The sequence below is a fragment of the Ciconia boyciana genome, chromosome 1, assembly GCF_034638445.1.
Source record: "Ciconia boyciana chromosome 1, ASM3463844v1, whole genome shotgun sequence".
NCBI lineage: Eukaryota > Metazoa > Chordata > Aves > Ciconiiformes > Ciconiidae > Ciconia > Ciconia boyciana.
Window position 1 is genome coordinate 40,089,191 of NC_132934.1, and position 25,514 is coordinate 40,114,704.

The window sequence follows — 25,514 nt, forward strand, 5'->3', positions numbered from 1 at the left end:
GGGAGTCAGCCTGAAAACTAACCAGTTCTAGTTGAAGTGTAGCAATTAATAAGTACCTATCAAAATAACATACTTCCAAATACCCTACACTTAAAAGATATTCAAAATTGTATAATGGGAGATGGCAGGAATATAGGACGATATGATGGCATCCAATTCTCTTTGGATGTCAAGTTTTCTTGTAGTTTCCTCTCCTAAATATCAGTGAAAAAAACAACTTAAAAGGCACAAATGAACATTGCAAATCAAACTAGTATCCAAAGTTGTCATTACCCATTAGCCAGGCAAGCAACACTTCCATTATTGTGTTCCTGAATTTATGTGGACTATAAGCAAGAGTCTCTGCCTTTATTAACCTCGAAATAAATTGGCATAATGAAGTTGTCTATCACAAACGTATGCTGCAGCTGGATTTACGGAAGTACAAGGTTGCCAATCAGAAGTCTTAAGGCTGTTTATCCCCAAACAAGGTCTGATGTTTCCGAACCCGTCCACCGCCGGGGCTGCACAGCCTCACCCCGGGCGGGCAGGGCTGCGCCTCACAACTGCCGGATGTGTCTGAGGGGAAGTCACAGAGATGTTCAACATCAACAGAAGATTTTTTAAAAATTTTATTAAAGTGAGGATCTGTAGGGAACATTCATACTCTTTTAGGCTCGCTGTTCGCAATAAGCCCTGCTCTTCCAGCTCTGTCTCCTCAATGCTTCATGTCTACAAGCCACAACATGTTTTGTTTATCACAACAAGACGGTTTTCGTGGAGTGGCCGTAAACACAGTCGGGACACGATAAAAGGGACGATGGACAAGGAGAGGAGGGACGCAGACGAGAAAAGAAAAAGCCGCCGGCAAAGCACAGCCCGAGCCTCCCGCTTCCCGCAGGCCCCCGGCGAGGGTCTCGCAGGGCCTGCTGCTGCCAGGCCTTCGCCCTGTTTGTCCCTCAGCCCCGGCACCGCTTTTCTGTTCCGCCCGACGCCGCGGGCCCGGGCTCTGGCTGTACAACCCGTAGGGCCCCGGGGCCGGGCAGGCCGGCCCCGCCCGCAGCCGCCTGTCTGAGAGGCGTCGCCTCAGGCCCGCGCGCGGCGCTCCGCGGCCGTTGCCCCGCTGTCGGCGCGCGGCGCGGCCGTTGCCCCGAGCCCGTTAGGGGGCGCCAGAGAGACGAGCGGGCCGCGCGGCGCGGCGGCTAAAATGGCGGCGTTGGGCGCGCATCGCGCTGCGGTGTGGTAGGGCCCCCGGTCCTCCACCCGCCGCGGGCCGGGCAGCGGAGCGGGCGCGGCTGGTGGTGCGTGCGGATTCCCGGCTCGCTCGGGGGCAGGGGGTGAGGGGTCGCTCGGGACTCGCTTTTCGCGCGTGGCGGCCTCGGTGCTGGGGGAGGGGCGGCTGAAGCGCGGCGGGGCCACTCGCTCCGGGCGCGGCGCTGAGGCGAGCGCCGCGGCTCCCGCCCGCGGGGGGAGCGAGGCCGGCGCCGGGAGGGGGGCGCGCGGAGAAGGGGCTGTTTCTCCACGCCGCCGTCCCCCACGCTTGTGGCGGCCGCGGTGAGTCAGCGTCGGCCGCCGCCCGGCCCCCCCCCCGCCGTGACTCGGCAGCGCCGCTGCTCCTGGTCATGCTCAGGCATGTCGGGCCGCGGCCGGCGGAGGAGCTAAGCCCTGACTTGCCTCCTCTTGGCAGCGCTATATAAGGCCCGGCCCGGCCCGACTCGGCCCAGATACCCGCGGCCGGAGCCCGGCGTGTGGGCTGGACGAGGGCACCGAGGTGAGTGGGCACCGCTGGGGTAGTGGGTGCACCCCCGGGGCTGCGGAGTGCGGCCCTGTGCCCGCTCCGGGGTGTCTCTGCGCGGGGGGGAGCCGGGGTTGTGCAGCTGTGTTCCACGTTTTGAGGTTGCTCTCCCCTTAATTGCAGGCAAATGTGCAATACCAAGATGTCCTCCCTTACGGATGCCTCTTCTGTCACTGCTTCGGAGCAAGAGGCGCTGGTTAGTAGCTCTGTTGGACGCGCGAGTTTTTCACGCTTTTTGCAGAGTTTTTATCTGCTAATTCAGAAGGGCCACTTTGCTCAGCGAGTGATGGTTAGAGAAAAGCCAGGAAATCCGGCGAAGATGGGCTCTCTTTGGTCCTGTAGTTGTGAAGCAAATCTTTTTCATTCGTGGTTGAGAGTTGAGGGTGATGGTTTAGGTCTAGACTCTGTTTCCTGGAGACCTTTGATGGTCAGGTTGCTTTCTTTTGATAAAAAGGATCTTATGGTCCGATTTGATCATGGTAAATATTTAATGGTGGAAATTGTTAACAGTTCATAACTGAAGAGTTGTGGAAGATCTCCGTTGTGTAAAACGTACGCTGTTTGTGAAATAATCGTGTCATTACAACTGAAGCCTTTTGAATTTGGCATTTTCACTTTCTCCTCTACTGGAGTTCATAAGCAAGTTGTAATAAGAGCCTTCGTTTGTGTTTATGGCTTTGCATATCCAGGCTTTCCGTGACACAGTGACAGTTATGCTGTCCTGGCTTTCTACGTAAGTTTTCCTGAGAGTGGAAGCCTATGTATTGTAACGGAGATGTGAGTTAAAAACGGCATGTGTACAATGACGGTTGAACTGGATTACTTTTTGTAGACGGGTAAAGCTTGAAAGCGTAGACTGATAGGAGAACTTCAAAAAAGTGAAGTAACAGAACAGCAGACTGTTCAAAGTAGATTTTTTTTCGTTTGTTTCTTCTTTTTTTAAGTCATAATGTGTTGCTACTGTCTGTTGTCAGATCTGTGTGGCAGAAGAGCTTCATATTTGCAGGAGTCAGGGAGGGAGGGCTGGGGAGTAAAAGGATCTGAACCCATGGGTCTAGTTGTGGATTCAGAGATCTGAAACTGCTTTGCCTTCCTATGGTCAGCTGTCATTAGTAGTTTAATAAGTTACTGTTTGCTTCCTTTATGAAACTGTAATATATGCTGCCTGCTCTAAATAATTCATCACTTAGGAAGGGGTGACTAGACATCTAACGTCCACAAGCTTGTTTATTGTTTTCATTATGCGTGATTCTTGTGACTAATCTCTTGTTAATACACTAAAACTTAGCGTTGGCTTTAGCAGATACCTGAAATGGAATGTAGGGAAGTCATCCCCCATCCCCCCTCCTTAAGCATTTATTCCTTGTCTCATGGTATTTTGTTCATGCTTTTCTATAAAATGTTTCTCTTCTATAATATTTTTTCTTATTTTAGGGAATATATTAGGATAGCTAAATATTAGCCCGTTCTTAGAATGGTTGTGCTATTGTTAAAGTGGCAATAGTAGAATATTCTGCTCTGGGAACCGTCAGTGGCTCCACAGGCATTTTCTTTGCAGTTGTGGCAGCCCCTGTAGCTTGTTCTCATCTCCTGCACTGGTACGGGCACAGCTATTTGTGGAACAGTGCAGTGAATGGGATCAGGACACTGGTCTGGCCAGAAGAGACCAAAAAAAAAAGAGGAGGGAAAGTGATATTTTTTTGTACTTTATTTTTATATATGTTTTTTTAACTTCTCCCTCCTCTACCTCAGAAATTGTCGTAGACTGGCTGCAGATATAGCTCTGCTGGCACAGTGGGTGGGTGGGAGGCCATTGCAGACGTAGGAGTGATTGAAATACGATAGAAAGGACAGGGTGTGCTTATCCCAGCTAAGAAAAGTCTTCAGAGGTAAAGCAGCACAGCTGGCAAATGCAAAATTGCAGCCCCAGAAACTGTCACAGGAAGAGACTAGGAAAGAGGTGGACCAGAGCTTTGCTTTGTGGCTTGCACTCTGGACCTGACAGATAGTCACAAAGGTCCGTTTGCCTTCCTCCCTTCCCTTTGGGAGTTCTTTGGGTAATGACCTTCACTTTGGATTGACCTCCCTTCCCTTTGGGTAATGACCAAAGGAGCAAAGCTGAATTCTCCAGGACCCAGCCCTGTACTTGGAACCACCACATGAACCCTGTAGCTCAAATCGAGGAATCTGTATGTACCAATGAAAGATTGGGGTTTGAGCTAAGATGTATGGTGTATGAGAAGTTTAGTATTGGGTTCGTGTTATTTTCTTTTAAGTTTAACTTTGCAAAGTAAAAAACTTGGGTGTGGATAGGTTTTAATGTAGTTGTGTGTTTGTATATCAGATTAATACAGAAGGAGGAAGCCAACCTGTATAAATAGTGTTTTGTTTGGTGAATGATTGGTGCATACTGTTTTTCTTCTTCCCCACACAGGTTAAACCAAAGCCACTGTTGTTGAAGTTGTTAAAGTTAGCTGGTGCAGAAAAGGACACTTTTACTATGAAGGAGGTGAGAACTTTCAATCACTAAAGGTAGATTACAGTGGATACAGATAGGTTGTTCTTTTGTTTTGGGCCTGTAGTTCACAGTTTATCTAGAAGATGATGAGACAAGGTATTGTTTTTATTCTCCTGCTGGCTTGTTAGGTGGTGTTTAGCAAGTTTCTCAAAATCTGAACAAAAGTATCTGGTGGTCAGTGCAATAGTAGAGTACCTGGGGAATGATAGATGAAAATTGCAGCTCAAAGGGAGTTTTAGGCAAAGTCAGAAGAGCAAACCTCAATGAATTTAATGTGTTTTCTCTTAAACCTAACACCACAGCCTGGGTATTTAATGTCTGTGTATGTCATTTATTTTACAGGTAATATTCTATCTTGGACAATATATTATGTCTAAACAATTATATGATGAAAAACAGCAACATATTGTACACTGTGCAAATGATCTCCTGGGGGATTTATTTGGAGTAACAAGCTTTTCAGTAAAAGAACACAGGTAAAATGGGATTCTTTTCTGAGAGTCTGGTTGTGAAATAATGGAGACCATAATGCGTATGGCCTTTTTTAACTCTTTGCATCTTCAAAGATGGTAAGCTCTCTTTTATAATTACATGTATCTAACTTGCAAAATCTCTTTCTTTATCCCCATCTAAGGAGACTATATTCAATGATTTCCAGAAATCTGATAGCAATCAATCAACAAGGTAAGCCAGTTTGGGGAGGACCTTTTGTTTTGGGAAATAGTAGTAGGGAAAATATAACTTACAGTAATGCATCTTGCATGTAGTGATCAGATAACATCGATCTCTCCATAATTAGCTATTTGGCTTTATGCACTACTGTCCAGAGCGATCACAAATAGTGAATCAAAGCAAACACTGTTTCTTCTGGGGGAGGGAAAAAACCCCCAAAATCTGAACAGCATTTGGGTAGTTTTGTCGGACTAGAACCAGAACAAGCACAATTCGAGCTGAACACAAAGAGGACTAAATTGAACAATTAGTCGTTTGCTTGTATTTCTTACAGATAAAGCCCTCAACAACATAAAAAGTTTTAATATTAAAAATTAGCTTCTTGAACTTGTGCCAGGAATGAAGTCAGGGCAAATGCTTTTTATGCTTTCTGTTAGTCTTCTGTTTTAATTTTTAAAACTGAATGTGGAGTACATTTAGAACTGGTCACTGTCAGCTATACGAGTCCTCTTTTAAAAGGTCTGTATACTTAAAAAAGTAGCTTTGTGGTAACTTTGTGGATAGCCACTCCATAAATGGAGAATTGTTACATACAGTCATTTTCCTGCAGTATAAAAACACTTAATATAGCTGTAATTTTTGGCTAATACAAGGAGTGAACCAGAAGTTGAACAATGGAAGCCATTTTGTAAATTGGCTTCTAAATCCATATTAAGACACCCTTTGTTTCTGATTCTTTCTAAAGACAAGTGTGCAGCTGCTGAAGACAGGAAACATGCTCTCTTTATTATTCCTTATTGTTACGCTTGCAAACTTAAATTATCTCTCAAATTCTTTTCTTGAAAGATAAATTAATTCAGGGTCTGTCTGGTAGTAAGTGTATATAGTTAACAACAGTTAATTTTTCTTCTATTTAATGTCTTTTTTAATTCAGTTTTCCCGTAAGATGATAGCTAGTAAAATATACTTTGGAGAGGAAGAATGGTAAAATATTTCCTGCCTATATTCTTTCACATCTGCAGAATCCCAGCTAATGCACAGCCTTCATTTGAAGGCATTTATAATAAAATTCTGAGCTACTTTGTCGTCGAGATTTCTTCTTCCTCCCCACTTTTCCAGTTCAGTAATGTTACAGGGAAAGTGCTGCACACTCATGAAAAGCAAAGGAACGGGGTTGTTTTTTCCATTGTTGCAAAATGTCTGGACTGTAAGTTCTGTTTAGAATTTACTTTGTAAATGCTGTGTGCAGTTAACTTCTCTCCCTTGCTTTTACTCTATAATGTTTTTGAGCCTGAAGTTGACTTTTTCTGCTGTGCTGTATTACCATTTTTTGTTTTGGTTTGGTTTCAGACTCTACGCTTGCTGACACACCTGAGGATGATTCCAGATTTCGGCTTGAAGAAGAAAATGTTCTAAAGGTGATTTTTTTTTTTTTTTTAAGTAAATGTTCTGAGATGTAAATTCCGTTTAGTTTTGCATGATAGTGTCAATGGTTTAGATGCAATTAGTTGATTCTAGCCTTTTACCTCATATTCACGCTCAGGCTTACTCAGTATTTCTGTTAACCAGGAGTCTATGCAAGAGTTAGAAGAGAAGCAGACTTCATCGAACGTGACTTCCCGACCAACTACATCTTCTAGGAGGAGAACACACAGTGAATCTGGTATGTGCAGATTTATGATGCAGAGCTTTCAGTAGCATGGCCACTTAAGAAACAAAGTACATTCTGTTGCCTTACTGACTTTGAAAGATGCTGTGAAATACTATTCATGTTTCGCTGCTTATCTAAAACAAAATGTTCAGTCTGGAAGAAATACAGAATTCCTTGCATTGCTCCAGTATCATGTTACAGTTCAGATCTCTAGAACTGTTAGTAAGATGATGGAATAACTTGTTCCACAGATCTATTAAACTTGTTCACATCAGCAGGTCTTAATCAGTTGTGTTGTCTTCACAATGAGAACACTTTTCTTTGTAATAGACTGATGTAGTCAGATTCATTTCTGTTCCCTCTGTAGACAGCCACAAAATTTTACATTTTGTTTGCTTTCTAAAAGCAGTTGTCATTGGATTTCAATTGGTGGCAAAGACGTCAAAGGTCTGGTAGTAACATGGGATGATTTTGGATATATTTAGGTACCTGACCATTCCTTAAGCACTTTTAAAAAAGTTTGGTGACTTCAGCATCGTATTTGTCTCCTCTTTCTCTTTACTGTGGTTATTCAATAATCACTGGGAAATAAATTTTCAGAGTGTGGAATGTTTCTTCCAATAATTAGCAAATAACAAGCTGGTCAGCATAAACCTGAATAACTTTAAATTTCTCAATGGAAGTGTTCTCTACAGTCCTACTTAAATACTATTCTGTGGAATTTTCTTACATTAGTTTGTTCCATCACTTACTTCTGTTACCTCATGACTTGACAGATGTAATTACCTGGGCAGTGATAACCTTCTGTCACTGCATAGAACTTTGCTTTCTTCAGTTGCTCAGGAACATTTTTCAGTTCCTCAGCTTTTGTGTAGTGTTTTTTTGTGTTCATCATAGGCCACTGTTATGCTAGTCAGTCCAAAAACTGTGCTGCGTTGCTGAGCGGTTTGCACTAAATTAAAAGAACGTTTTAATGTTGTAACAAAAACTGGTGAAAGGATGGAAAGTCTCGGTTAAACATCACAACCTGTAATATTTAGGCATGACCCAGAGCGCATAAGGTCCTGTGTTGTGCTTACTTATTGTAGGTTTGATTATTAACTCTTGTCTTTGCATCCATTTATTAGTTTGTTACAACCTTAAAAGTTCTTTTAATATAGTGTTTTTATATACACTTTTTTTCTAATTTATAGGAAATCTTCCTTTTAAACCACTATTCTTGTTAAATTGGGATGGTAGCGGCTCCTTTGGAGCCGCTTATATAGTGTATAGAAACCTTGTGGTGATACAGTATCAGTACAGCATGGAGCCATGACAACTAAATGAGGACAACGATGGACAGGAGCAACCCTTGGGCCTGGGGGCACCAAATTTGGTGGGGCTCTCAGGGCGGAAAAAGAAAAGAGAGGGGCTGAGCCAAGAAGCACCAAGGGAAAGTAAGAGAAGTCTCAAAGTATGTACAAGTGTTTTGTTCTCTTTTCCTTTACAATGAAAGATTCAAGACTTGAAGACTCGTGGATTGTTAGGGTGTGTTTTGCAAGGCAAGGGAGAAGCTGGGCAATAGAGGGTGGGTGCAAAAGGCACCTGTAGGGGGGCAGCAGGCTCTTACTGAGGTCTGTTGAACCAAATTGTCACGCCTCTTGGGGAGTTTTCACTCCGCTGCGCTTACATACTGACTTTGCAATGCCTTTTAAAATGAAATTGTTTCTTACCAAACACTCTAAAAGTCAGTGGAGCTGAACTTTGACTTGCCTACCCCTAAAATGCTGTCCCCCTACTCTTTATACAGCTGTAGGTGGTTGTTTCAAAACGTGATGTATTGAAAAAGCATTGTCTTTTTGCCTTCAAACCAAGCATATTTAATAAGCACAGCTTAAAGCAGTGCTTTCAGAGTTCAATTTTTACATAGTATGCCTTGAAGATTTTCTTGCTAGTGTGTGGTGAAAAGTTGTAATGGTTTGTTACAAAAATCCTGTTGAGTAAATACGGTTATATATAGTGCAGATATTAACTGATAAATTTGTTGAGGTATCTGAAACTTGAACGTGAACTTATCTTGCCTAGCATGAGGTCCTTTGTATGCATGTGACACGGGAGCTAGTTGCTCTGTCTCCCTGCAAATTCTGGGATGGACTCAGAAGCCCTCTGAAAGTGCCTTTCTGTCTACTGACTGTAGAGGGAGCTAGGACAATTCAGAGCCTAACTGTATTCCTTAAAATATGTTTAAGGAATTTTAGGTTTAATGTGTCATGTGTGAAGTGGAATAAAAATGCTTCCAAATTTGCAATTATTTTATTTCCTGCATGTGGAGACTGCCATTTACAAGCTGTACTGATGGGACAAGTGGGGAAAGCCAGCCCCTGAAATACTGGTTTCAGGAATGTTTTGCACTTTTCATGTTTCTCAGTGTTACTGTGTCTTTTAAATGAGTTTTTGGTACCTTTACTTTTTTCCCCATAAAATAATACTGAATGACTTTATTTTTCTTATATTCCTATATAAGTAAATTAAATTTTAAGCTTCTGTTAAGAATATTCAAAATTGCACATTGCATAGATGTTTTTGGAGTAACAAAAATTCTTGAATGTGCCCAGAAGAAAATTCTTCAGATGATCAGCATAGCGACAGAAGAAAACGACACAAGTCAGACAGCATTTCGTTGACGTTTGATGAAAGTCTCTCATGGTGTGTAGTCAGTGGTCTGTGCCGTGAAAGAAGCAATAGCAGTGATTCAACAGATTCTCTTTCCATTCCTGTAAGTCAAAATACATATTTTTGTGGTACAAATTTTGCAGATACCGCAAGTGCAAACATGCATCTTAAAACATCATGTTCTTAATTAAAAGCAGCAGTGCCTTTAGTGGTGTCTGAGGAGAGAAAAGAGGCGGAAAGAAAAGTTGGTGTGTGGGTGGAGTGGGGTCTGTCATAGATCTGCTGACAAAGCTGAAGTGAAATTTTGAAAAATATTAACTCTGAATAGTCTTTAAAAAACAGATTCTTACTACTTGGCACAGTATTGAAAAAATGTGAGATATATTTTGTGTTTTAAAATAAGTGTTTCTTAGAATGCTGAGAGAAGAAAGGCAGTCACAAACGTTCCATAATGCGGAATAGTTGGTGCTTCTGGGCATCTGGTAGTTCCAGTACAGTTTCAGTAACTGTATGTAGTAGTGCCCTGATGATATGCCGTATTTGTTTTTCCAAGCCTTTACTGTTTTTTATTGTTTTCAGCAAACACTTGAGGCAAATTACCTGTGGTTAGGTGGAGTCATGAAGAACTAAATTAACACTGTTCCTAGTCATATACTGTATTCTGAATTGACAGCTAATACTGTATCTTCACTCTTGCTATTTTATAATTGTTCATCCACTGTCTCAAATTAAGGTTAACAAAGTTGATGAGAATAGAGAATTTAATGACATGCAGCCAAAAGACAGCATCTTCTTGCATCTGTTCTTTCACTTTTTAGGACAGCCTTTGTGAAATAGTGGCAGCAGTCTTCAAGGCTGTAGGTTGCCAAGTCTATTGGCTGTAGCTTGACTGCAGCCTCTATTACAGAGCTGACAAAAGGCTTTCAGATCCGACTTTATTTTTACCTACCTATGATTCGTTTGTCTCATAAAAGGTGTTCTATCTAAGAGCAGCTGGTTTCATTTCTTCCATAGCTGAGTAGTTCGGTTTTATCTTATGAGTTATTTTAACAGTAATGGTTAGGGATATGGACTAGTGAGGTTGAAGGTGTGCTTTCTTTCTCTTTTTTTTCAGGATCTTGATGCCAGTTCATTAAGTGAAAACTCTGATTGGTTTGACCACAGTTCTGTTTCAGACCAATTCAGTGTAGAGTTTGAGGTTGAGTCTATTTATTCAGAAGATTATAGTCATAATGAAGAAGGACAGGAGCTCACAGATGAAGATGATGAGGTACATATTTGTTTTGTTTGGGCTTTGGTTTTTTTTTTGGCTGGAGGTGGGGTGAGAGAGGGAAGGAGACTTACAGGAATACTTCATGTCGAGATTCCAACAAGAAGTAACTCTTCAGGTTTATTTCAGGACTGTGTGCTATGTCACAAGCTGTACCCAGTCGTTCATTAAATCAAATTACATGCCTGTGCAGTTGGGTCACCATTATACACTCACCAGGCAGTAACCAAAACGGTGCTAAGGCTTTCCGTAGGCTCTGAAACAGACTCTTGACAGTCTGGAAGAGTCTGTTTAACTTCACTCTCTAGCTGTTGGAGTCGATGGCAACATGTGTACCTGAGTCTGTTCCTACATTTTTCATTATAGAAGTATGCATTCAGCTTTGACAACACTTTCAATACTGAATGAAAACTTTCCTAGTAACTCTTTGCAAGGGGATATTTCTAGATCGTTTGCCTCCATGAATATAAATGTTTCATAGAGATGCTGAAACACAATTTTAGAAATTTTCATTAGGAGGCAGGAAGACAGTAAAATTGTGATTACCATCATTTTCAAGAGATCTAGGTATCTGGAGTGTTAGGAATGAAGTGGGAGGTTTTTTGTTTTGGTTTGGTTTTTTTCTGGGTTAGTTTTCTGTTACTTCAAAGAGGTGAATCAACTCATGGCAAGATTGGTTAAGTACCAGAGGCAGAATTTGCCAGGAACATATGTGATTGTGGTACTTGAAGGGCTGAATGGGACTGACTGTACTGATGTACACTGGGTTATAGTGCTGCGGAGCTGCACCCTGAGATAAGATGGTGATTTGGAGGAAGAAATTATTGAGGTGTGCCCCTGCTCCCAACAGCAGTGTTGAGAATTGGAGAATGGTTGAGGTTGGAAGGAGCCTCTGGAGGTCATCTTATCTAGCCCCCCTGGCTCAGGCAGAGCTGATTGCCTAGGGCCATGTCCAGGCAACTTTTGAATATCTCCAAGGATGGAGGTTCCACATCTGCTCAGGGCAACCTGTGCCAGTGCTTGGTCACCCCCACAGTAAAAAAGCATCTCCCTGATGATCAGGCAGAACCTCCTGTGTTTTAACTTGTGCCAGATGCCTCTGGTCGTGTCACTGGGCACCACTGAAAAGAGCCTGGCTCCGTCTGCTTTACACCCTCCTTTCAGGTATTTATACACATTGACAAGATCCTCCCTGAGCCTTCTCTTCTCCAGGCTGAACGGTCCCAGCTCTCTCAGCCTTTCCTCATGTGAGAGCTCCTCCAGTCTCTTAATCATCATAGTGGCCCTTCGCTGGACTCTCTCCAGTAGCTCCATCTCTTTCATGTGCTGGGGAGCCCAGAGCTGGACATAGTGCTCCAGGTATGGCCTCACCAGTGCTGTGCGGCGGGGAAGGATCACCTCTACTCTAGAAAGTGGTACCTTCTATCTGTCTAGTCCACATTTTTCTTTACGCTGTGTGTTACAAGTGTGAACAGAATTCTTTTCTCCCAAACCAGTCATCAGATTTTGTGGAGTTACTTGCTAACATAAATTAACATATATGTGCTATTTATTACATTCGATTAAAAGTCTATCAGAAAATTTATTGGATTAAAAATCTATCAGGTTTTTAATCAAATGCCAAAAACCAGTTACATCAATACTTTTTTTTTTTATTTAAACCAGGTATATCAGCTAACTATTTACCAGGATGAAGATAGTGATGCTGATTCTTTTGATGAAGATCCAGAGATTTCTCTAGCTGTGAGTAAAAACTTGACTGGCAAAGCATCATAAGTTGGGTGAACTGACAGAGTAGATCAAGGAGGATAGACGAATTCTGTTGTTACCAGTGATTTTTTTTTTAATTCAATTGACTTTTTATTGTATGCTTGAAGATTCAAAGACTATATTTTAATTACTGAACATGTGACTATTAAGGAACCTTGATATACTCATGGTTTCACTGACTTAATGGAAGGAAGTTATTTGGAGCCTAAATCTGACTTTTTGCACAAAATGCAAAAAAGGAAAAAAAAAGAAACCAAAAAAACCCCTTAAAGTCATGTATATTTAAAAAACTCTTCCTATAAGTCATAATACCTAGTTTTATTGTCCGACCTGAATGAAAGGATCTGTAGCATACAGATGTGAAGACAAACCTGTTTTCAGAGCAATACTGTAAAATGAATAGATTTTGAAGCTTTTTCTAAATTCTGTGAGACCATTCTTAAAGGTTGGGAGGAAATTCAGGGGTTTGAGGCAAAGTATGCAGACATATGTGAAAAAAGCCCACACTAGAATTAAAAAGCAGTGTATCTTTTTATTTATACTTGCTTTTCACAGTTGAAGCTTGGACAAAGCTGTTGTCCAAAACTGTCTGAAATGTTCCAGTCCCTTGATGGTCTGTAGGACCGAGGGACTTTACTATGCATGTAAAACACAGGGCTAGCCACCGTCTAAAAACGTAGCACTGCTTATGTATGGAAAAATATGTCTTTGTGTTATTTTTAGGAATTAAAATTGGTCTCTGAAGCTTTTGATGTCACTGATGTTATTTAGGACTCAAACCAAAAAGTGCTTCGAATCTTCTAAATAAGTTTTGGGTTGTTTTTTGTTTTCATTCCCCCTATGGCATGGGTTATTTCTAAGAAGGGTGTTTCTCCTTAAAAATGAAGTGTGTTTTTAATGAGATAGTGGTGTATTTTCAGTGTAGGATATGGAGTAACCTCAGGCAGTGATGCAGCCCTTTTTTTCTTTCTTAAAAAATTTAAAAAAAAATTTTAAATGGCCAATGTTTTCTGTTCTCTAATACTACTGTGTCAGAGTGCCCTCACGCGGCCGTTTTGCACACCAACAGCTTAGCATCCCACAGGTTAAATGTCCCTTCAGTCTTGAATAGTTCCCATTTCAGAAGTCTATTGTTGAAAATAATGGGAATAGTGACCATTTTATCAGAAAGAAGTTTTTCATGAGGTTCTCTGAAGACTTTTGTGGTCTGGTTTCCTTCAATTTTGCCTAAGAAATAATAAATCATTTTGTTCTAGCTCTATTTTTATTTCACAAATCTACTGCAAGAAGAAAGTAAGTCAGTCTTTTAAAAATCAGACTGTTTTAATTTAGAACCATAAAATGGGACCAAACACTGAATGGAATTTTTAAATTATATACAAGTTGATAGCTCAAGATCACTATTGTTTTGGCAGTAATAAATTGTTTATAATCTCTGAATACTTCAGTTGTAAGCATTCCAAGTAGCTTAAGCTGTTCTAACCTTTAATTCACTGAAGGATTATTGGAAGTGTCCTGAATGCAGCGAAATGAATCCTCCGCTACCACGACATTGCCACAGATGCTGGGCCCTTCGTGAGGACTGGCTTCCAGATGAAAAGAGTGATAAACTGGAAAAGAGCAAATTAGAAGGTTCCTTCCCCCTAGAGTCTGAAGAAGGTTTTGATGTTCCTGACTGCAAGAAAGTGAAAATGGCTGAAGATAAAGAACCAGCTGTAGAGGAGAATGAGGATAAAGCAGTACAAATTTCCGAGTCCCAGGAGAGTGAAGATTATTCTCAGCCATCGACATCGAGCAGCATGTTTTGTAGCAGTCAGGAGGACTATAAGGAACCTGAGAAGAGAGAAATGCAAGACAAGGAGGAAAGCGTGGAATCCAGTCTGCCTGTTACCAGCATAGAGCCCTGTGTCATATGTCAGAGCAGACCTAAAAACGGCTGCATAGTGCATGGCAAAACAGGACACCTCATGTCATGTTTTACGTGCGCAAGAAAACTTAAGAAGAGGAACAAACCCTGTCCGGTGTGCAGACAGCCCATACAAATGATTGTACTAACTTATTTTAGTTAGATGGATGTTGACTGGAAAGCAGCAAAAGAACTTCACAAACTGACTAAGAGTAAGAAACTATTTTTGTATGTTTATTGGAAAGTGAATATTTTGGCTCTCTTTACATTTGGTATGAAAAGTAATTGCTGATATAAATGCACTGGAGTTGTTAAGAAGTTAGACGATAATGCTCAGAAGTCAACTTGAAGAGTTTAAATCCTGCTCCGTAGAAATAACCAATTCCTGTGAACTACCTGCCTTTCCATGTGCTTTATGTTCCATACAGGCTAGTGACATTTGTCTGACTGGGTTAAATACACACATTAAAAACCCAGATTCAGTGGTTATGAGAGGAGAGACACGTTGAAGAATTCGTTAATGTGAGTTCCTCCTCTTAAGAAGATAGAAGATTCTCCAGATTCCAGTATCTGTTGCCTGGTGAAGACACCAGGCTCAATCAGAACCCACTGAATAAGTCAATCAAATAAATAAATAGAATCTTGTATCCCTCATTCCCAAAACTTAAATTCCTCCAAGTAACCAAATTATGGGGGAGATCTTACCAGGAAGTAGGGGAAGATGCGATAGAAGATCATTTAAGGTTTTGGAAATAGAAAAGGGTACTGTGTGTCTTTTATTTTTATAGTGTGCATTGTAAACTTCAGGGCTGTGTGTGTCCTGAGAAGTCATTGATCCGAATTCAGTCCTACAGTTCTCTCTTAAACATCCTGAGAAACTGGCTTTTAAAATGCTTTGTGGGTTTGGAGGTCTGTACCATCCTGATTATTGTTTTAGCAGCATGAGAAAAGACACGAACAGGCAAGATAAATGAAGGAGATGCTATGTAAGGTCAAGTCAGGCGATATCAGGGGACAGTCTCACTCTCTTTCTGCACTTGTTTTTGACTTCAGCAGTATGGCATGCAGTTTGATCACTACATTTGCTTGATTAAAAATAGCAAGGAAAAAAAAGCCCACCTCCATCTGCAGAAACAAGTAAGTTGTGCAGTTCTAGTTCACATAGACATTCTTTAAATTCGGTAGGCTTTCCAACTTACACTGTTCTTACCTGTATCACAAGAATTCTGAACATCTGTTGCAAGGTGTTTGGCCAACTCAAAATTGGTCTCATTGGACCTGTCCTTCACTGCTTTTAGCTCTTGTCTCCTCACTTTACTTTGTAAAAAAACTTTGTGAAACTTCTCAGCTCCTTTATTAAGCAGTCCGCTAACTGACTGGGTTCTGTGGTGCGCTCGGAGTAGGTAACGTGAGTATATTTTTTTTTTTTAAGCTAAGGTGTCTTCAGGCTGTAGTTAAATTATTCATCTGAGCTGTTTTTCCCATGGAGAGTTTCTGTACCAGTGAGTTGTATTTATTCCTTTGGAAAACTAGATTACAAGAGGAATTGTATGTTTTTAGCACCTTTTAAATTTTACAGGTAGTTGCTGATCATCTGCCCAATAGAGAATGGCAAATGAGTAGTTTCAGCATCAGGGGAGTGCCGAGAATGGAGACTTAGCCTAAATGCCGGCCGGAATCGTGCTGTGTTACCATCCTGCAGGCCGAGGTTAAACAGCTTGGTTAACACCACCAGTACAGAACTGTCCATGCCTGTGTGCTAGCACAAACGCTTCTACTGCTGTAATTGCCTTCATGTTGGAGCTGAAATAGTTACCCTAGTGGAAGGTGGCTGTAAACCAGGGCTGCGAATGCCTGGGATACAAGGAAGTACCTAGGGAAAGGACGTAAAGCTGTACAGGAGAGACTCGGTAAACCCTTGGCTGTTACTTGCCTGCAGAGAAATACCTTCATAGGTGAAGACTGAGTTACTGGGATCAGTCATGATTTATTCGTAAATGTGAGCTAATTTTTGAAAAATACTACTAAAAGATATTGGTATCTCTGAAGTTTTACCATAATTCATTTTAACTAAATAACATATAAACCCCAGTTTATTCAAATTCTTACAGGCACGTTTCTTGCCCCTTGCAATGCATAAAGCAACAGCAGGTAGCTGGAAGTTCTTGAAGTTCTTTGGTCATCAGTAACCTTTCATGGGCTTTGTGGGGTTTGACAATCCCTCAGCCCAAGGTAGAGAAGTCCTGTGGGCAGATAGTTAAATTTTTCAAGTAGGGATGCTCCTAATAGATGGTTACCTGCCTTAAGTCACACTGCTTCCTATTTATTTTTCTTAATTTTTTGATTTGATAAACTTAAGTCCAGTGAAGCTTGCAGAGGCTCTTCCATTGCACCTGCAGGTCAGAACCAAATAGCGGTCATATCATGGTCTGGAATCTGCAGCAGAGAGAGAACTGTAGACGTGTATATTCAGGAGAAGCATTGATAACACGGGGACTGTACTTAAAAAGCTTTGTCCATTACATTGTCTCCAATGTCTTACACTTTTTCAGTGCGATACCTTCTCTACAGTGGCTGTGACAGCTGTGTGACTGCGGTCCTGGGAGAGAACTGTTCTTACCTAGTTCCTGCTGGGACAAATGGTACCATCAGGCTCTTGGCATTCTCTTCTGCTCCCCTTAAGTGATCTCTGTATTTTAAAAAAAAAAAAAAAAATTCAGCTCTGAAAAAGGCACGTATGGTCACAGCTATGATCCTTGCTGTTCACAACCACTCAGCTTCGGGATTTTTCTTCAAAAACAGTTTCATCTCCTACTAATGCTTTATGCTTTGGCAAAGGATAAAGTGAGAGCATACAGCATAATGAATTTTCCCTTTTATGATCTAAAATCGTACTTCCCTAGTGCTAGTGTGTCTCCTGTTGTGGAGAATAGCCCTGGAAACACCCTCCACTCCACACAACGCTGAGGAAATGCGTAATTTTGCACAAACTGCTGTGTCAGAGTGAATCTTTGTTTTGAATTATACTTTCTGGCTTAATATTATTCTTAATAACTTCTAGTAAAACTTAAGGTTGTTTTGGGGGTTTTTTGTGGGTTTTGGGTTTTTTGGTTGGTTTTTTTTTTTTTTTTTTTTTTTCCCCAAAGCATGCCTTACAAATAAGGGAGTGATGAGTATTGGTGTCTATTCCAGTTTCTGTAGGAGACGCTGGCAGGCAAGTGTGTGTGTGTACGTGATCTTGTGACCCCAGTGCTGTGGCCCCGGCCCCAGCCAGGATGGGGGTTCAGTCTGAAAGGCTGAAATCGTTGGGTCTGCCTCCGCGCCATCACCCCAGCCGGCGCTCAGTACGTGTGGGGTGAGTGGGGACGAGCCTGGTGTTTATCACCCTGGTCTTTCTGGCCCGTAAATGCGTTTCTGGCCTTGGGTAGCGGCACAAAAGCTGGCAAAATTTTAGCACAAAGGTTGACAATTGTTCTTACTTGATGAGCTCTTTGAGATCCTTATTTAATATCGTACACACTTTAATCTTTAATTTATTGCAGTTTGTAAATATTCTTGTGCTTACAGTTAGTGTTTTGAGCTTTAATTTATTGAATTAGTCTGTTGGTACCTGTGTAGATACATAAATGCACATACTTAGTAAATGACAGTCACAAGAAAAATATTTAAGAAATTGTAGCATTAAAATAGAGATATTCAGGTTATATTCAGATTAAGAGGGGCATAGGAAAAACAACTTCTGTGTTGAACGACATTTAATAAATAGAGATGGAGGCTGGTGCAACATCAGCAGAGTGAAAATATTTTGATGGTGTTTGTTCTCCTTTTGGAATACTTTTGCATCTCCGAGAACAGCCAAGAAGCTCACTGACTGCTTTGTTGTGCTTTTTATAAAGTCCAATAAACCCACTGTTTGATTAAACACGACTTTTTCACTATATAGCTATTTATCAGTATTGAAATTCCACTCTTGACCCAGGGAGGCGAAGTGCAAAGTGGAGTACTCGAGGCAGATGGCAAAATTGCTTTGTTTCAGTGTCTGACACTTCTCAAAAAGGCTAGAGCATTGACTCTGAACATATTTGAGAGCCTTCAATACTGCATCTTCACTTCAGAGTTGTTAGTTATGAAGACTGCTGCTTTTCTCCTTCAAAAAAATGTGCACAGCTGAAACAGAAGTAGCTTGAGTGCTGATTGTATTGAACAAGCACGCTGCAAAGATGGCGCTTTTTGTGGAGCAGCACCCCTTGAATGTTGGTTGTTAGCGTGACTGACAAGCACACCAGAAGAAATGTGTGCTGTGCTGTACCACACAGGAGGCTGTGGCTGCCACTTCAGTTAGCAGGTTGATTTAGAAAGGGTAAAAGTGCTACAGAATTGTAATTGATTAAAAGTGTTACATTTATTCTAACAGCGTGGTACAGTTTTATCACCGGGTACAGTTTTATCCCAAACAAATTGCTGCAAATTTGTTTAAATGTCTCTGAAATGTCCATGTGGGTATGAAGCCACATGCAAGACTTCAGGCAGACTTCTCCCCTTCAAGGCTAATATGAGGGGAAAAACAATTCCTCGTTCTTATGGAAAGCATCAACAAGAATAATTGTTTCAGAAAATCATGTTCTTACAAAAGAGAGATTAGAAAATTATTAGAAGCATAATGAAAATGAATGAAATGAATAAATAGGATTAATAGAGGGTTAAAGAACTTTTCTTCCCCATCTTAATCTAAAGCTGCTGTTGTGTTAGGGCATAACTTTGGAATGAGAGCTTATAATTTTAAAGCAGTTAACTTATTCAGGGTGTTAACTTGCCACACATATGGTGGGGCAGCAGTTAATCTAGGAGATGGGAACATTTATTGTGCAACATGCAGCCTGGGAAGGGGTATTTGCTGTTGTGGTGCTTCCCTGTAGGAAAGAGCTTTGACCACGTGCAGGCTTATGAGACTCGTGGAAGGGCAGCATTCATACCAGCTCTAAGCTCTGTTGGCCACCCTTGATGATTCACAGTGCCGGCAGGTGGATGCAGGCTTTGAGTGGCTGTAGGGTCACCTTTGTACTTAATGAAGCCCGTTATGTAGCATGTTTGTACTCTTAATGTACGTCCTCTGCATTATTGTACTTCTCCTGTAGGCCAGCGCTTCACTAGGCATCGGCTCTCCTGGCTGGCAGGCCTGTGCTTGTGCCGGGGGGATTACTTGCCCTGCTAACGGAACTTTTCCAGCTCATCCATACCGGAGTCAAAGCCTTAGCTCAAGTTACTTGTCGTTTAAAGGTTGCACAAGCAATGTAAAGCGAAAAAACCAAAACAATCCCCCTAAACCTGGGCTTAAGGGATCTTTTAACAATGGATTGCACTTGCTGAACATAAAAAATTGTTGCTTTTAACTAATGTGTGCTTTTTGTTTTATTTAGCACAGATGCACTGAAAGCTTCATGTGAATGCCTCTCTGTAGTGTGTGTATATATATTCTACATGGAAAAGTTGTCGGTGATACTTAAAAAGCGTTGTTTCCCCTTTTGAGTAGATGCTGCTTTAACTTAAGGGCCTGACTTTTGAAGGATGGTTCTTGGTTTTGAGCTAAATTAATGGTTTGATCAACATGACGATTCCATGATACCTAAAGCACCACAAGCAGTCTTACTTTGTTGTCTGACTACATGTAGCTGGAACGATGATTAAGCAGACCCAGTTATAGTGAATTTACATAACTATGCAATTTTGCCACTACTCCTAGATGAACACGCTTTCAAGAACTGATCAAGGTGTGTACTGTCTAGCTAACCAGCGCATGTACAACCACAGTAGGTAACCACTGAAATGCAAATATCCACTCAAATTGCACAGAGTATAGATCCATTTATGAGAAGAATTTTCATGTGTATTGCCTTTGTCGTTTGGTTTTCAGTTTTTCCTTTTCTGAGGAAACTAAATGCTGTGTTCCATTTAAAAGCTTTAAATAAAGATTTGTTTATATATGCCTCAGTGCCCTTTTTTCATGTCAATGACTTGATCCTTAGAAGTTTTGCTGCCTGGTTCTCATACAGATTTTTAATGCAGTGAATCGATGTGCAGGCTCTTCCTGCCCTCACTCAGCTGCTGGGCCACTGGCTTCTCACAGATTTCATGCTTTTGGGGGATTTTAAACTCAAGGGGTCCCTAGTTCTTCTTGCTGTAAGTGGCAGAATCGGAACCAAGTATCAGTGGGGGAATTAGTGGATAATTAATCCGCTAGTGGATAATTAGTGGACCAGTAGACAATCCACAGCAGTTCAGAGGGGGAGAAAAGGTAGAAAATTCAAATGGAGATGATGAAAACATTCAGAACACAGTATCTTGCACACACAGCCCTCATTCCATGTCGGCATTGCTGTTTCAATCTCTGAAATGTATTTACAACTTCATATGCTGCACAGAATCTGGCCAGCTGACAGGTGAGTGGCTAATGCCCAAGCTCCACAGCCCAGCAGGTAGGGCTTGGTGTGCTGGCAGGAGTACCATTTCAGTGGAGGTGGTATGTTTAAAAAGGCATCAAAAGATTAACTGCATTCCTGCAATTTTGTTTACTGTACACAGGAAAAGAGAGACATTTCCAAAGATAATCTCTCCTGGTTACTTTTGAAATTGCTTAAGAAAATTGCTGGCAGTCAGAAGTTTTAAAATAAACACGGGATGGTACGAACTGGCTTATCTTGATAAATTTTGTGGTTAGTGGAGTGCTTCAGAGGGCCCTGAAAATGACTTTGCAACTGGTGAGGCGAAAGGAATCTGCCCATTCTGCACACTAAAGCCCAGCCAGGAGAACAGGGGTCGTTCAGCAGTCACTGAAACCCGTGGGCTCTGTGACAGGGTCTGGTTTGTGCCTTGCTGAGCATGCCTGCCAGCTTCTGGCACATGCATTAGACGTAGCCAAACCAGTGTAGGAACAGGGCTGTGAAACATCCTTAAACATTCTAAAGCCATTGCTAAAACTATTCAGATTAAAAAATTATGAATTGTATGCAGTTCTGTTCCATACCAAATTCAGTAAAAAATGGATGACGGCAACGGTATAAAGCTGCCGCTGACTGTTTCCACATTGGTTTCAATAGCTCTGTCTTAGCAGAACACAGTTTTCAGAGATCCAAGTTACTCTCTCTTGCCTGATGGCACAGATTATCATCAGGCTTCCAGCAACATGGCACATACTTGCACTTCAGTTCCATCTTGTCTTAAAACATGTCTCCGTTACAGATCTTTTTACCTTATTTCAGCCCTGAACACTCTCATCTATCCAGGTAAGAAAGAGCATACATAAAAAATGCCATTCCCCCTTTGTAGCAGTGGCTTTATTATGAGAAATTAGGATTGAGCTAATTGCTTACAGTTGTGTGGCACAGTAGCTGTTGATTCAATGAGGAACCTGAGTTTGCATGAAACAGTTGCAGTACAGTCCTAGATTTTTTTGAACTTGGGCAAATTCTGAAGAATGTTATTTGTACTTTCTGCATCAAAATTCCATAGACTGTACAGAATTTCTTTAGAGTAAAATACTTAGGTAGAAAAATACGATAGTCTCTTATAACTACAGTAAAACATTTGATTGTTGAGCCCGTATTTTACAAAATACAATAAACATGATTGTAAATCTGAGAATTTGGTTCATAAAAACATACATTCCTTTGCATATACAGTTCCTTGTCTGAAAAGCCACATTTGTGCAGGATGATTTTGCCTTGCCCTGTCATGTCATTCCTGACTCTGTTTGAAAGTTACAAGCACAACAGTCATTAAACCCAAGAGATGTAGAGTTGGTTTTACTGCAGCTGAAGCCCGTTCGAGGTCTTGGTAGAGGGGAATTTTGGGACATGAAGCAGCTCCTGATCCAATAGAGACTTCTGAGAAAGAGAAGTCATGTTTCATAGCACTGAAGTTACCAGTATTGTTGGATATTTCCACTGTCTTCAGCATTGATTTAAATCCTGGTACAGTAGCCTAGGAGCAAACATGAAAGATTTCTTACTTGGTTTGAAACATTGAGTTCAGCTGCGAAACAATCATTATCTAATGTGCTTATTTACACTTTCACCGTATAGGACAAGTGTTCTAAACATAAGTTTGAGAACACGGAATGACAAAAGAGTAAAGTTTTTCATGTTATAGCAATAAGACTAAACCCAAAAAAACCCCCGAGATGAAAACAGAATATTTACTTATAATGGGGGTGCACCACATGCTGTACAAGAGAGGGAATCCTGCAGTTATGCTTAAGCGTAAGCCCTTGGCTGGCAGCAGGCAGAGCCTACGCTGCATGCATGTTCTCTAATACCGGCTGCTGACAACCTCCGCAGAGAAGCCACTTTGACCCAAGGAAATAACTGTCACTGATGGCGGTGTCAGCCCATCGCTGCCTGGGGCTACGTGTATCCCAGCCTCCACCCCCTCACCCTTCAAGAGCTCTGCGGTGTGTTTCAAACACCTCAAGCTAGTGTGACCGTGTTCCAGACACTCATCCCCGCTGGCTCCACCATCCAGGTCCGACAAGTGCTTATCTCTAGACATTCTGGGGGACTCGAGGCCTTACTGTATCAAAAAATTTCCTTTCTGCTGACTCATGCTTTAAGATATTATTTTATTTTAAATCTGCTAAAGAGTCTTTACAGCTCCTGTGTATGACTTGAGCAAGTTCAGCTCATTCATCTACAAGGATGCAGTCTCACTGTGCCCAGGAGCTCAATGCAATGAGAAACAATAATTTAGTAAGGCCGCACACTTACATTGATCACATACGTCCCAGGCAAAAGGAGAAGAAAGTACTCCCCTTGTTTGTTTGTTCTGTAGGGGCAGACGTGAGGCCTGCCTTCAGCTTCCACGATGGCATTAGGAATAGGATTCCCGTTCTTATCGGTAACTTGACCCTTGACACCTATGAAAAAGGGAGAGGAGAGAAAGCTCACAACCTGCAACTGTGGTGAGCCTCCTCTGGGAAAGGCCACCTATTTGTTGCTGGGTGCACTTAAAGGCTATTTCAGTGATTTCGAGCACATCTAATATCACTAGTCACTTCTATCTTACTGAAGGGAATTAAAATAGAAAATCCTTTTTGTTGTTGATAATAGTTTACCCTCACATTAAGTTAGAAAGCAGCATTGTAATCTCTGCTTCTAAATCTCATTTGCTGAAAGCATCATACATACTCAACGTACATGTCTTTTACTGAAGGGCTGCAATCTTCAGTACTGGTTTGGGGGTTTTTGCCCCCCTTTTTTTTTTTAATTTAAAATAAGTCAGCATCTTATCTAGTACTTCGCAATGGCAGAATACCAACAATGTCTGCTTATGAAGTAGTTTCCCTAAATTCTCACACACCACCTTCAAGGCAGCACTGGCGTTAAGCAAAGATAAAACAGCAGTCAGACATTCTGGGCAACAAACCACAAGATAAGCAACAGATTTATGCAAACCCTTCACCACATTGTAAAGTACCACTGCTTCACTAAGCAGCAGCTCTCTCTTCCAACTGTGAAGTCAAGATCACACCTAGAAAAGCCTTACAAAAATACCAAATCCAAGCAGCAAAGACACATGAAACACTGCCCACGTGGACACACACACACACACACACACACACACACAATTTAGAGACCTCTGAAAGAAATGACTGCCCCAAGGCTGCTCAGGAGAGCAGACTCCCTGAGCGGGGTGTATGGTAAGACAGCCCCAGGGGCCTGTCCCTTGCTCCTGCCCCAGCACATTCTAAGCCCCTTGCACCACTGTAGTAGTGCCCATCGCCCCACACCTGACACACGTGTAAGCTCTTCTCCCTTACCCATCCCTGGCCTTGTAGCACTTGCTATTCAGAAGCCATAGCTCCCAAGTTCACGCCAGAGCTCCTCACCTGTGAGCTCTGACACTGACCCAGGCTGCTGAAGAGTTCCCACTTTATCCACCGGTCTGGCCTCAGCTTTAGCTCCCTTCCCCGTTTGCATACCCACCTAGATGTACTTGTTTTATATATTCGATCAGAGCAACTTTGTTGTCTCCCCAGAACTTTTCCAGCTGGTCTGCTGGAGGATATTTACAGCATGACAGCTCCAGTGTAATTTCAAAGCATTGTCCCCAGACATAGTTGTAATCTTGCATGCCACCTTAAAAGTGAAATAAAACAAACAGTGTTCAGCTGCAAAGAAGTACCAAGTTCAAGCTAGAAGAAAAATAGGACAGTTAAAACATTGGTACTTGCATCACACCTGTAAGAAAAGTAAAGTAAATCAGATAAATTATTCCTCAATGCCACACTGGTATTTACTGCCTCCTGTGGAAAACCAGCTTAGTTACTCTAGTTACACAGAGTGTTGTTTTCTAAAGTATCGTGGCGTTTTGGGAATGATGATTATTACGGCTGAGGAAGGGTGGGTCTTTGACTTAAATTCATTCAAGCGCTCCCAACTAAATAGGGGCAGATAAATTCATAGGCTGGCATAGAGTTTGCCACTGCCAAAGCCATCCTAAGAGCCTTTTAAGGCTTTGAATTCAGACTGTGAAAGCAACACACAGTGCCACAGTACACAGGACCCATATTCTCTTTCGCTACACATAAACAGTAATGAAAACATTTATTTTAATAATCAAACATTAAAAAAGAAGGGTGAGATATGAACAGAACATTGGTTTTCTTTCTAAAAGGACAAGACCTTGGTGCCACACCAGTGTGTGTGCGTAATCTATACAGCTATGCAGGCCTTAAGAAAGGCCACAGAAGCAGCCAGACAGCAAGGACTGCCTCATGCACTTGTGTAACTGCTGACTGGGAGAGTCTGCAAACACCCATGTCCTGCTCAGAGAATCCACGTGAATGTGTTGGCTTACTCCCCTCATCAACCTTCTACTCCAGACAAAATCACAGCCCTTTCATCATCAAAGATGGCAGGAGAAAGCGAGAACATCATATCTGAAGCAGCTGAAAAAAATATCACTGGCATTCTTACCTTCCAGCTGGTACCAAGAATACCCATTGGTAATGCCTTCTGGAAAGGTTTGTCTGTTGTCACACCCGGTCCCTTTGTACATGCTGGCATGGTTGAAAGAATAGGTTTTTGCCAGATGAATAAAGACATCATCATCTGGAGATCTGCTATAGCCTTTAAAAGAGCCGGTAACTGCAGAATAAAGATAGCCATCATGTAACCCTCGTTACTGGTAAAACGCACAGTGCTGGCTGAACATACAGGATAAACATCTCCCAAATAGCTGTATCGGGCAGCGAATTTTGATGGGGTTTATCAAAGTCTGCCCATCCCAGCTCAAAAGCTGGAAAAA

General features: G+C 41.7%; 2 protein-coding genes across 6 annotated transcripts in view; one reads left to right on the forward strand and one right to left on the reverse strand.

The window, feature by feature from the left end:
• Nucleotides 1-1,145: 1,145 nt before the first annotated feature.
• On the forward strand, nt 1,146-20,196 carry MDM2 (MDM2 proto-oncogene). 5 transcript variants are annotated; one of them, XM_072863323.1, is made up of 12 exons: nt 1,175-1,280; nt 1,667-1,750; nt 1,898-1,970; nt 4,209-4,283; nt 4,635-4,768; nt 4,927-4,976; nt 6,315-6,382; nt 6,534-6,627; nt 9,210-9,370; nt 10,382-10,537; nt 12,203-12,280; nt 13,807-20,196. In XM_072863323.1, exons 3-12 carry the CDS (start codon nt 1,902-1,904, stop codon nt 14,374-14,376), a joined length of 1,455 nt encoding a protein of 484 aa, XP_072719424.1. In that variant the 5' UTR covers nt 1,175-1,280; nt 1,667-1,750; nt 1,898-1,901; the 3' UTR covers nt 14,377-20,196. The 5 variants fall into 5 exon arrangements, with proteins under 5 accessions (XP_072719434.1, XP_072719424.1, XP_072719443.1 ...); XM_072863333.1 differs by lacking the exon at nt 1,667-1,750 and having other exon boundaries at nt 1,146-1,280; XM_072863342.1 differs by lacking the exons at nt 1,175-1,280; nt 1,667-1,750 and adding an exon at nt 1,294-1,316.
• Nucleotides 20,197-21,819: 1,623 nt separating this feature from the next.
• CPM (carboxypeptidase M) overlaps nt 21,820-25,514 on the reverse strand; it is a 34,356-nt gene continuing 30,661 nt past the window's right edge. Inside the window, exons 6-9 of the mRNA XM_072878089.1 lie at nt 25,184-25,354; nt 24,191-24,343; nt 22,973-23,121; nt 21,820-22,190 (exon numbers count right to left, since the gene is read on the reverse strand). Of these exons, the coding sequence (XP_072734190.1) occupies nt 21,945-22,190; nt 22,973-23,121; nt 24,191-24,343; nt 25,184-25,354 (719 nt within the window). The 3' untranslated portion in view covers nt 21,820-21,944. The remainder of the gene's footprint in view (nt 22,191-22,972; nt 23,122-24,190; nt 24,344-25,183; nt 25,355-25,514) is intronic.

Excerpts from the sequence above, each read along its gene's own strand:
- MDM2 (XM_072863333.1), top strand. The coding sequence starts at position 1,902 with ATGTGCAATACCAAGATGTCCTCCCTTACGGATGCCTCTTCTGTCACT. Across the intron at positions 4,769-4,926 it reads TTTTCAGTAAAAGAACACAG|GAGACTATATTCAATGATTT; the intron begins GTAAAATGGGAT and ends TCCCCATCTAAG. Across the intron at positions 12,281-13,806 it reads ATCCAGAGATTTCTCTAGCT|GATTATTGGAAGTGTCCTGA; the intron begins GTGAGTAAAAAC and ends AATTCACTGAAG.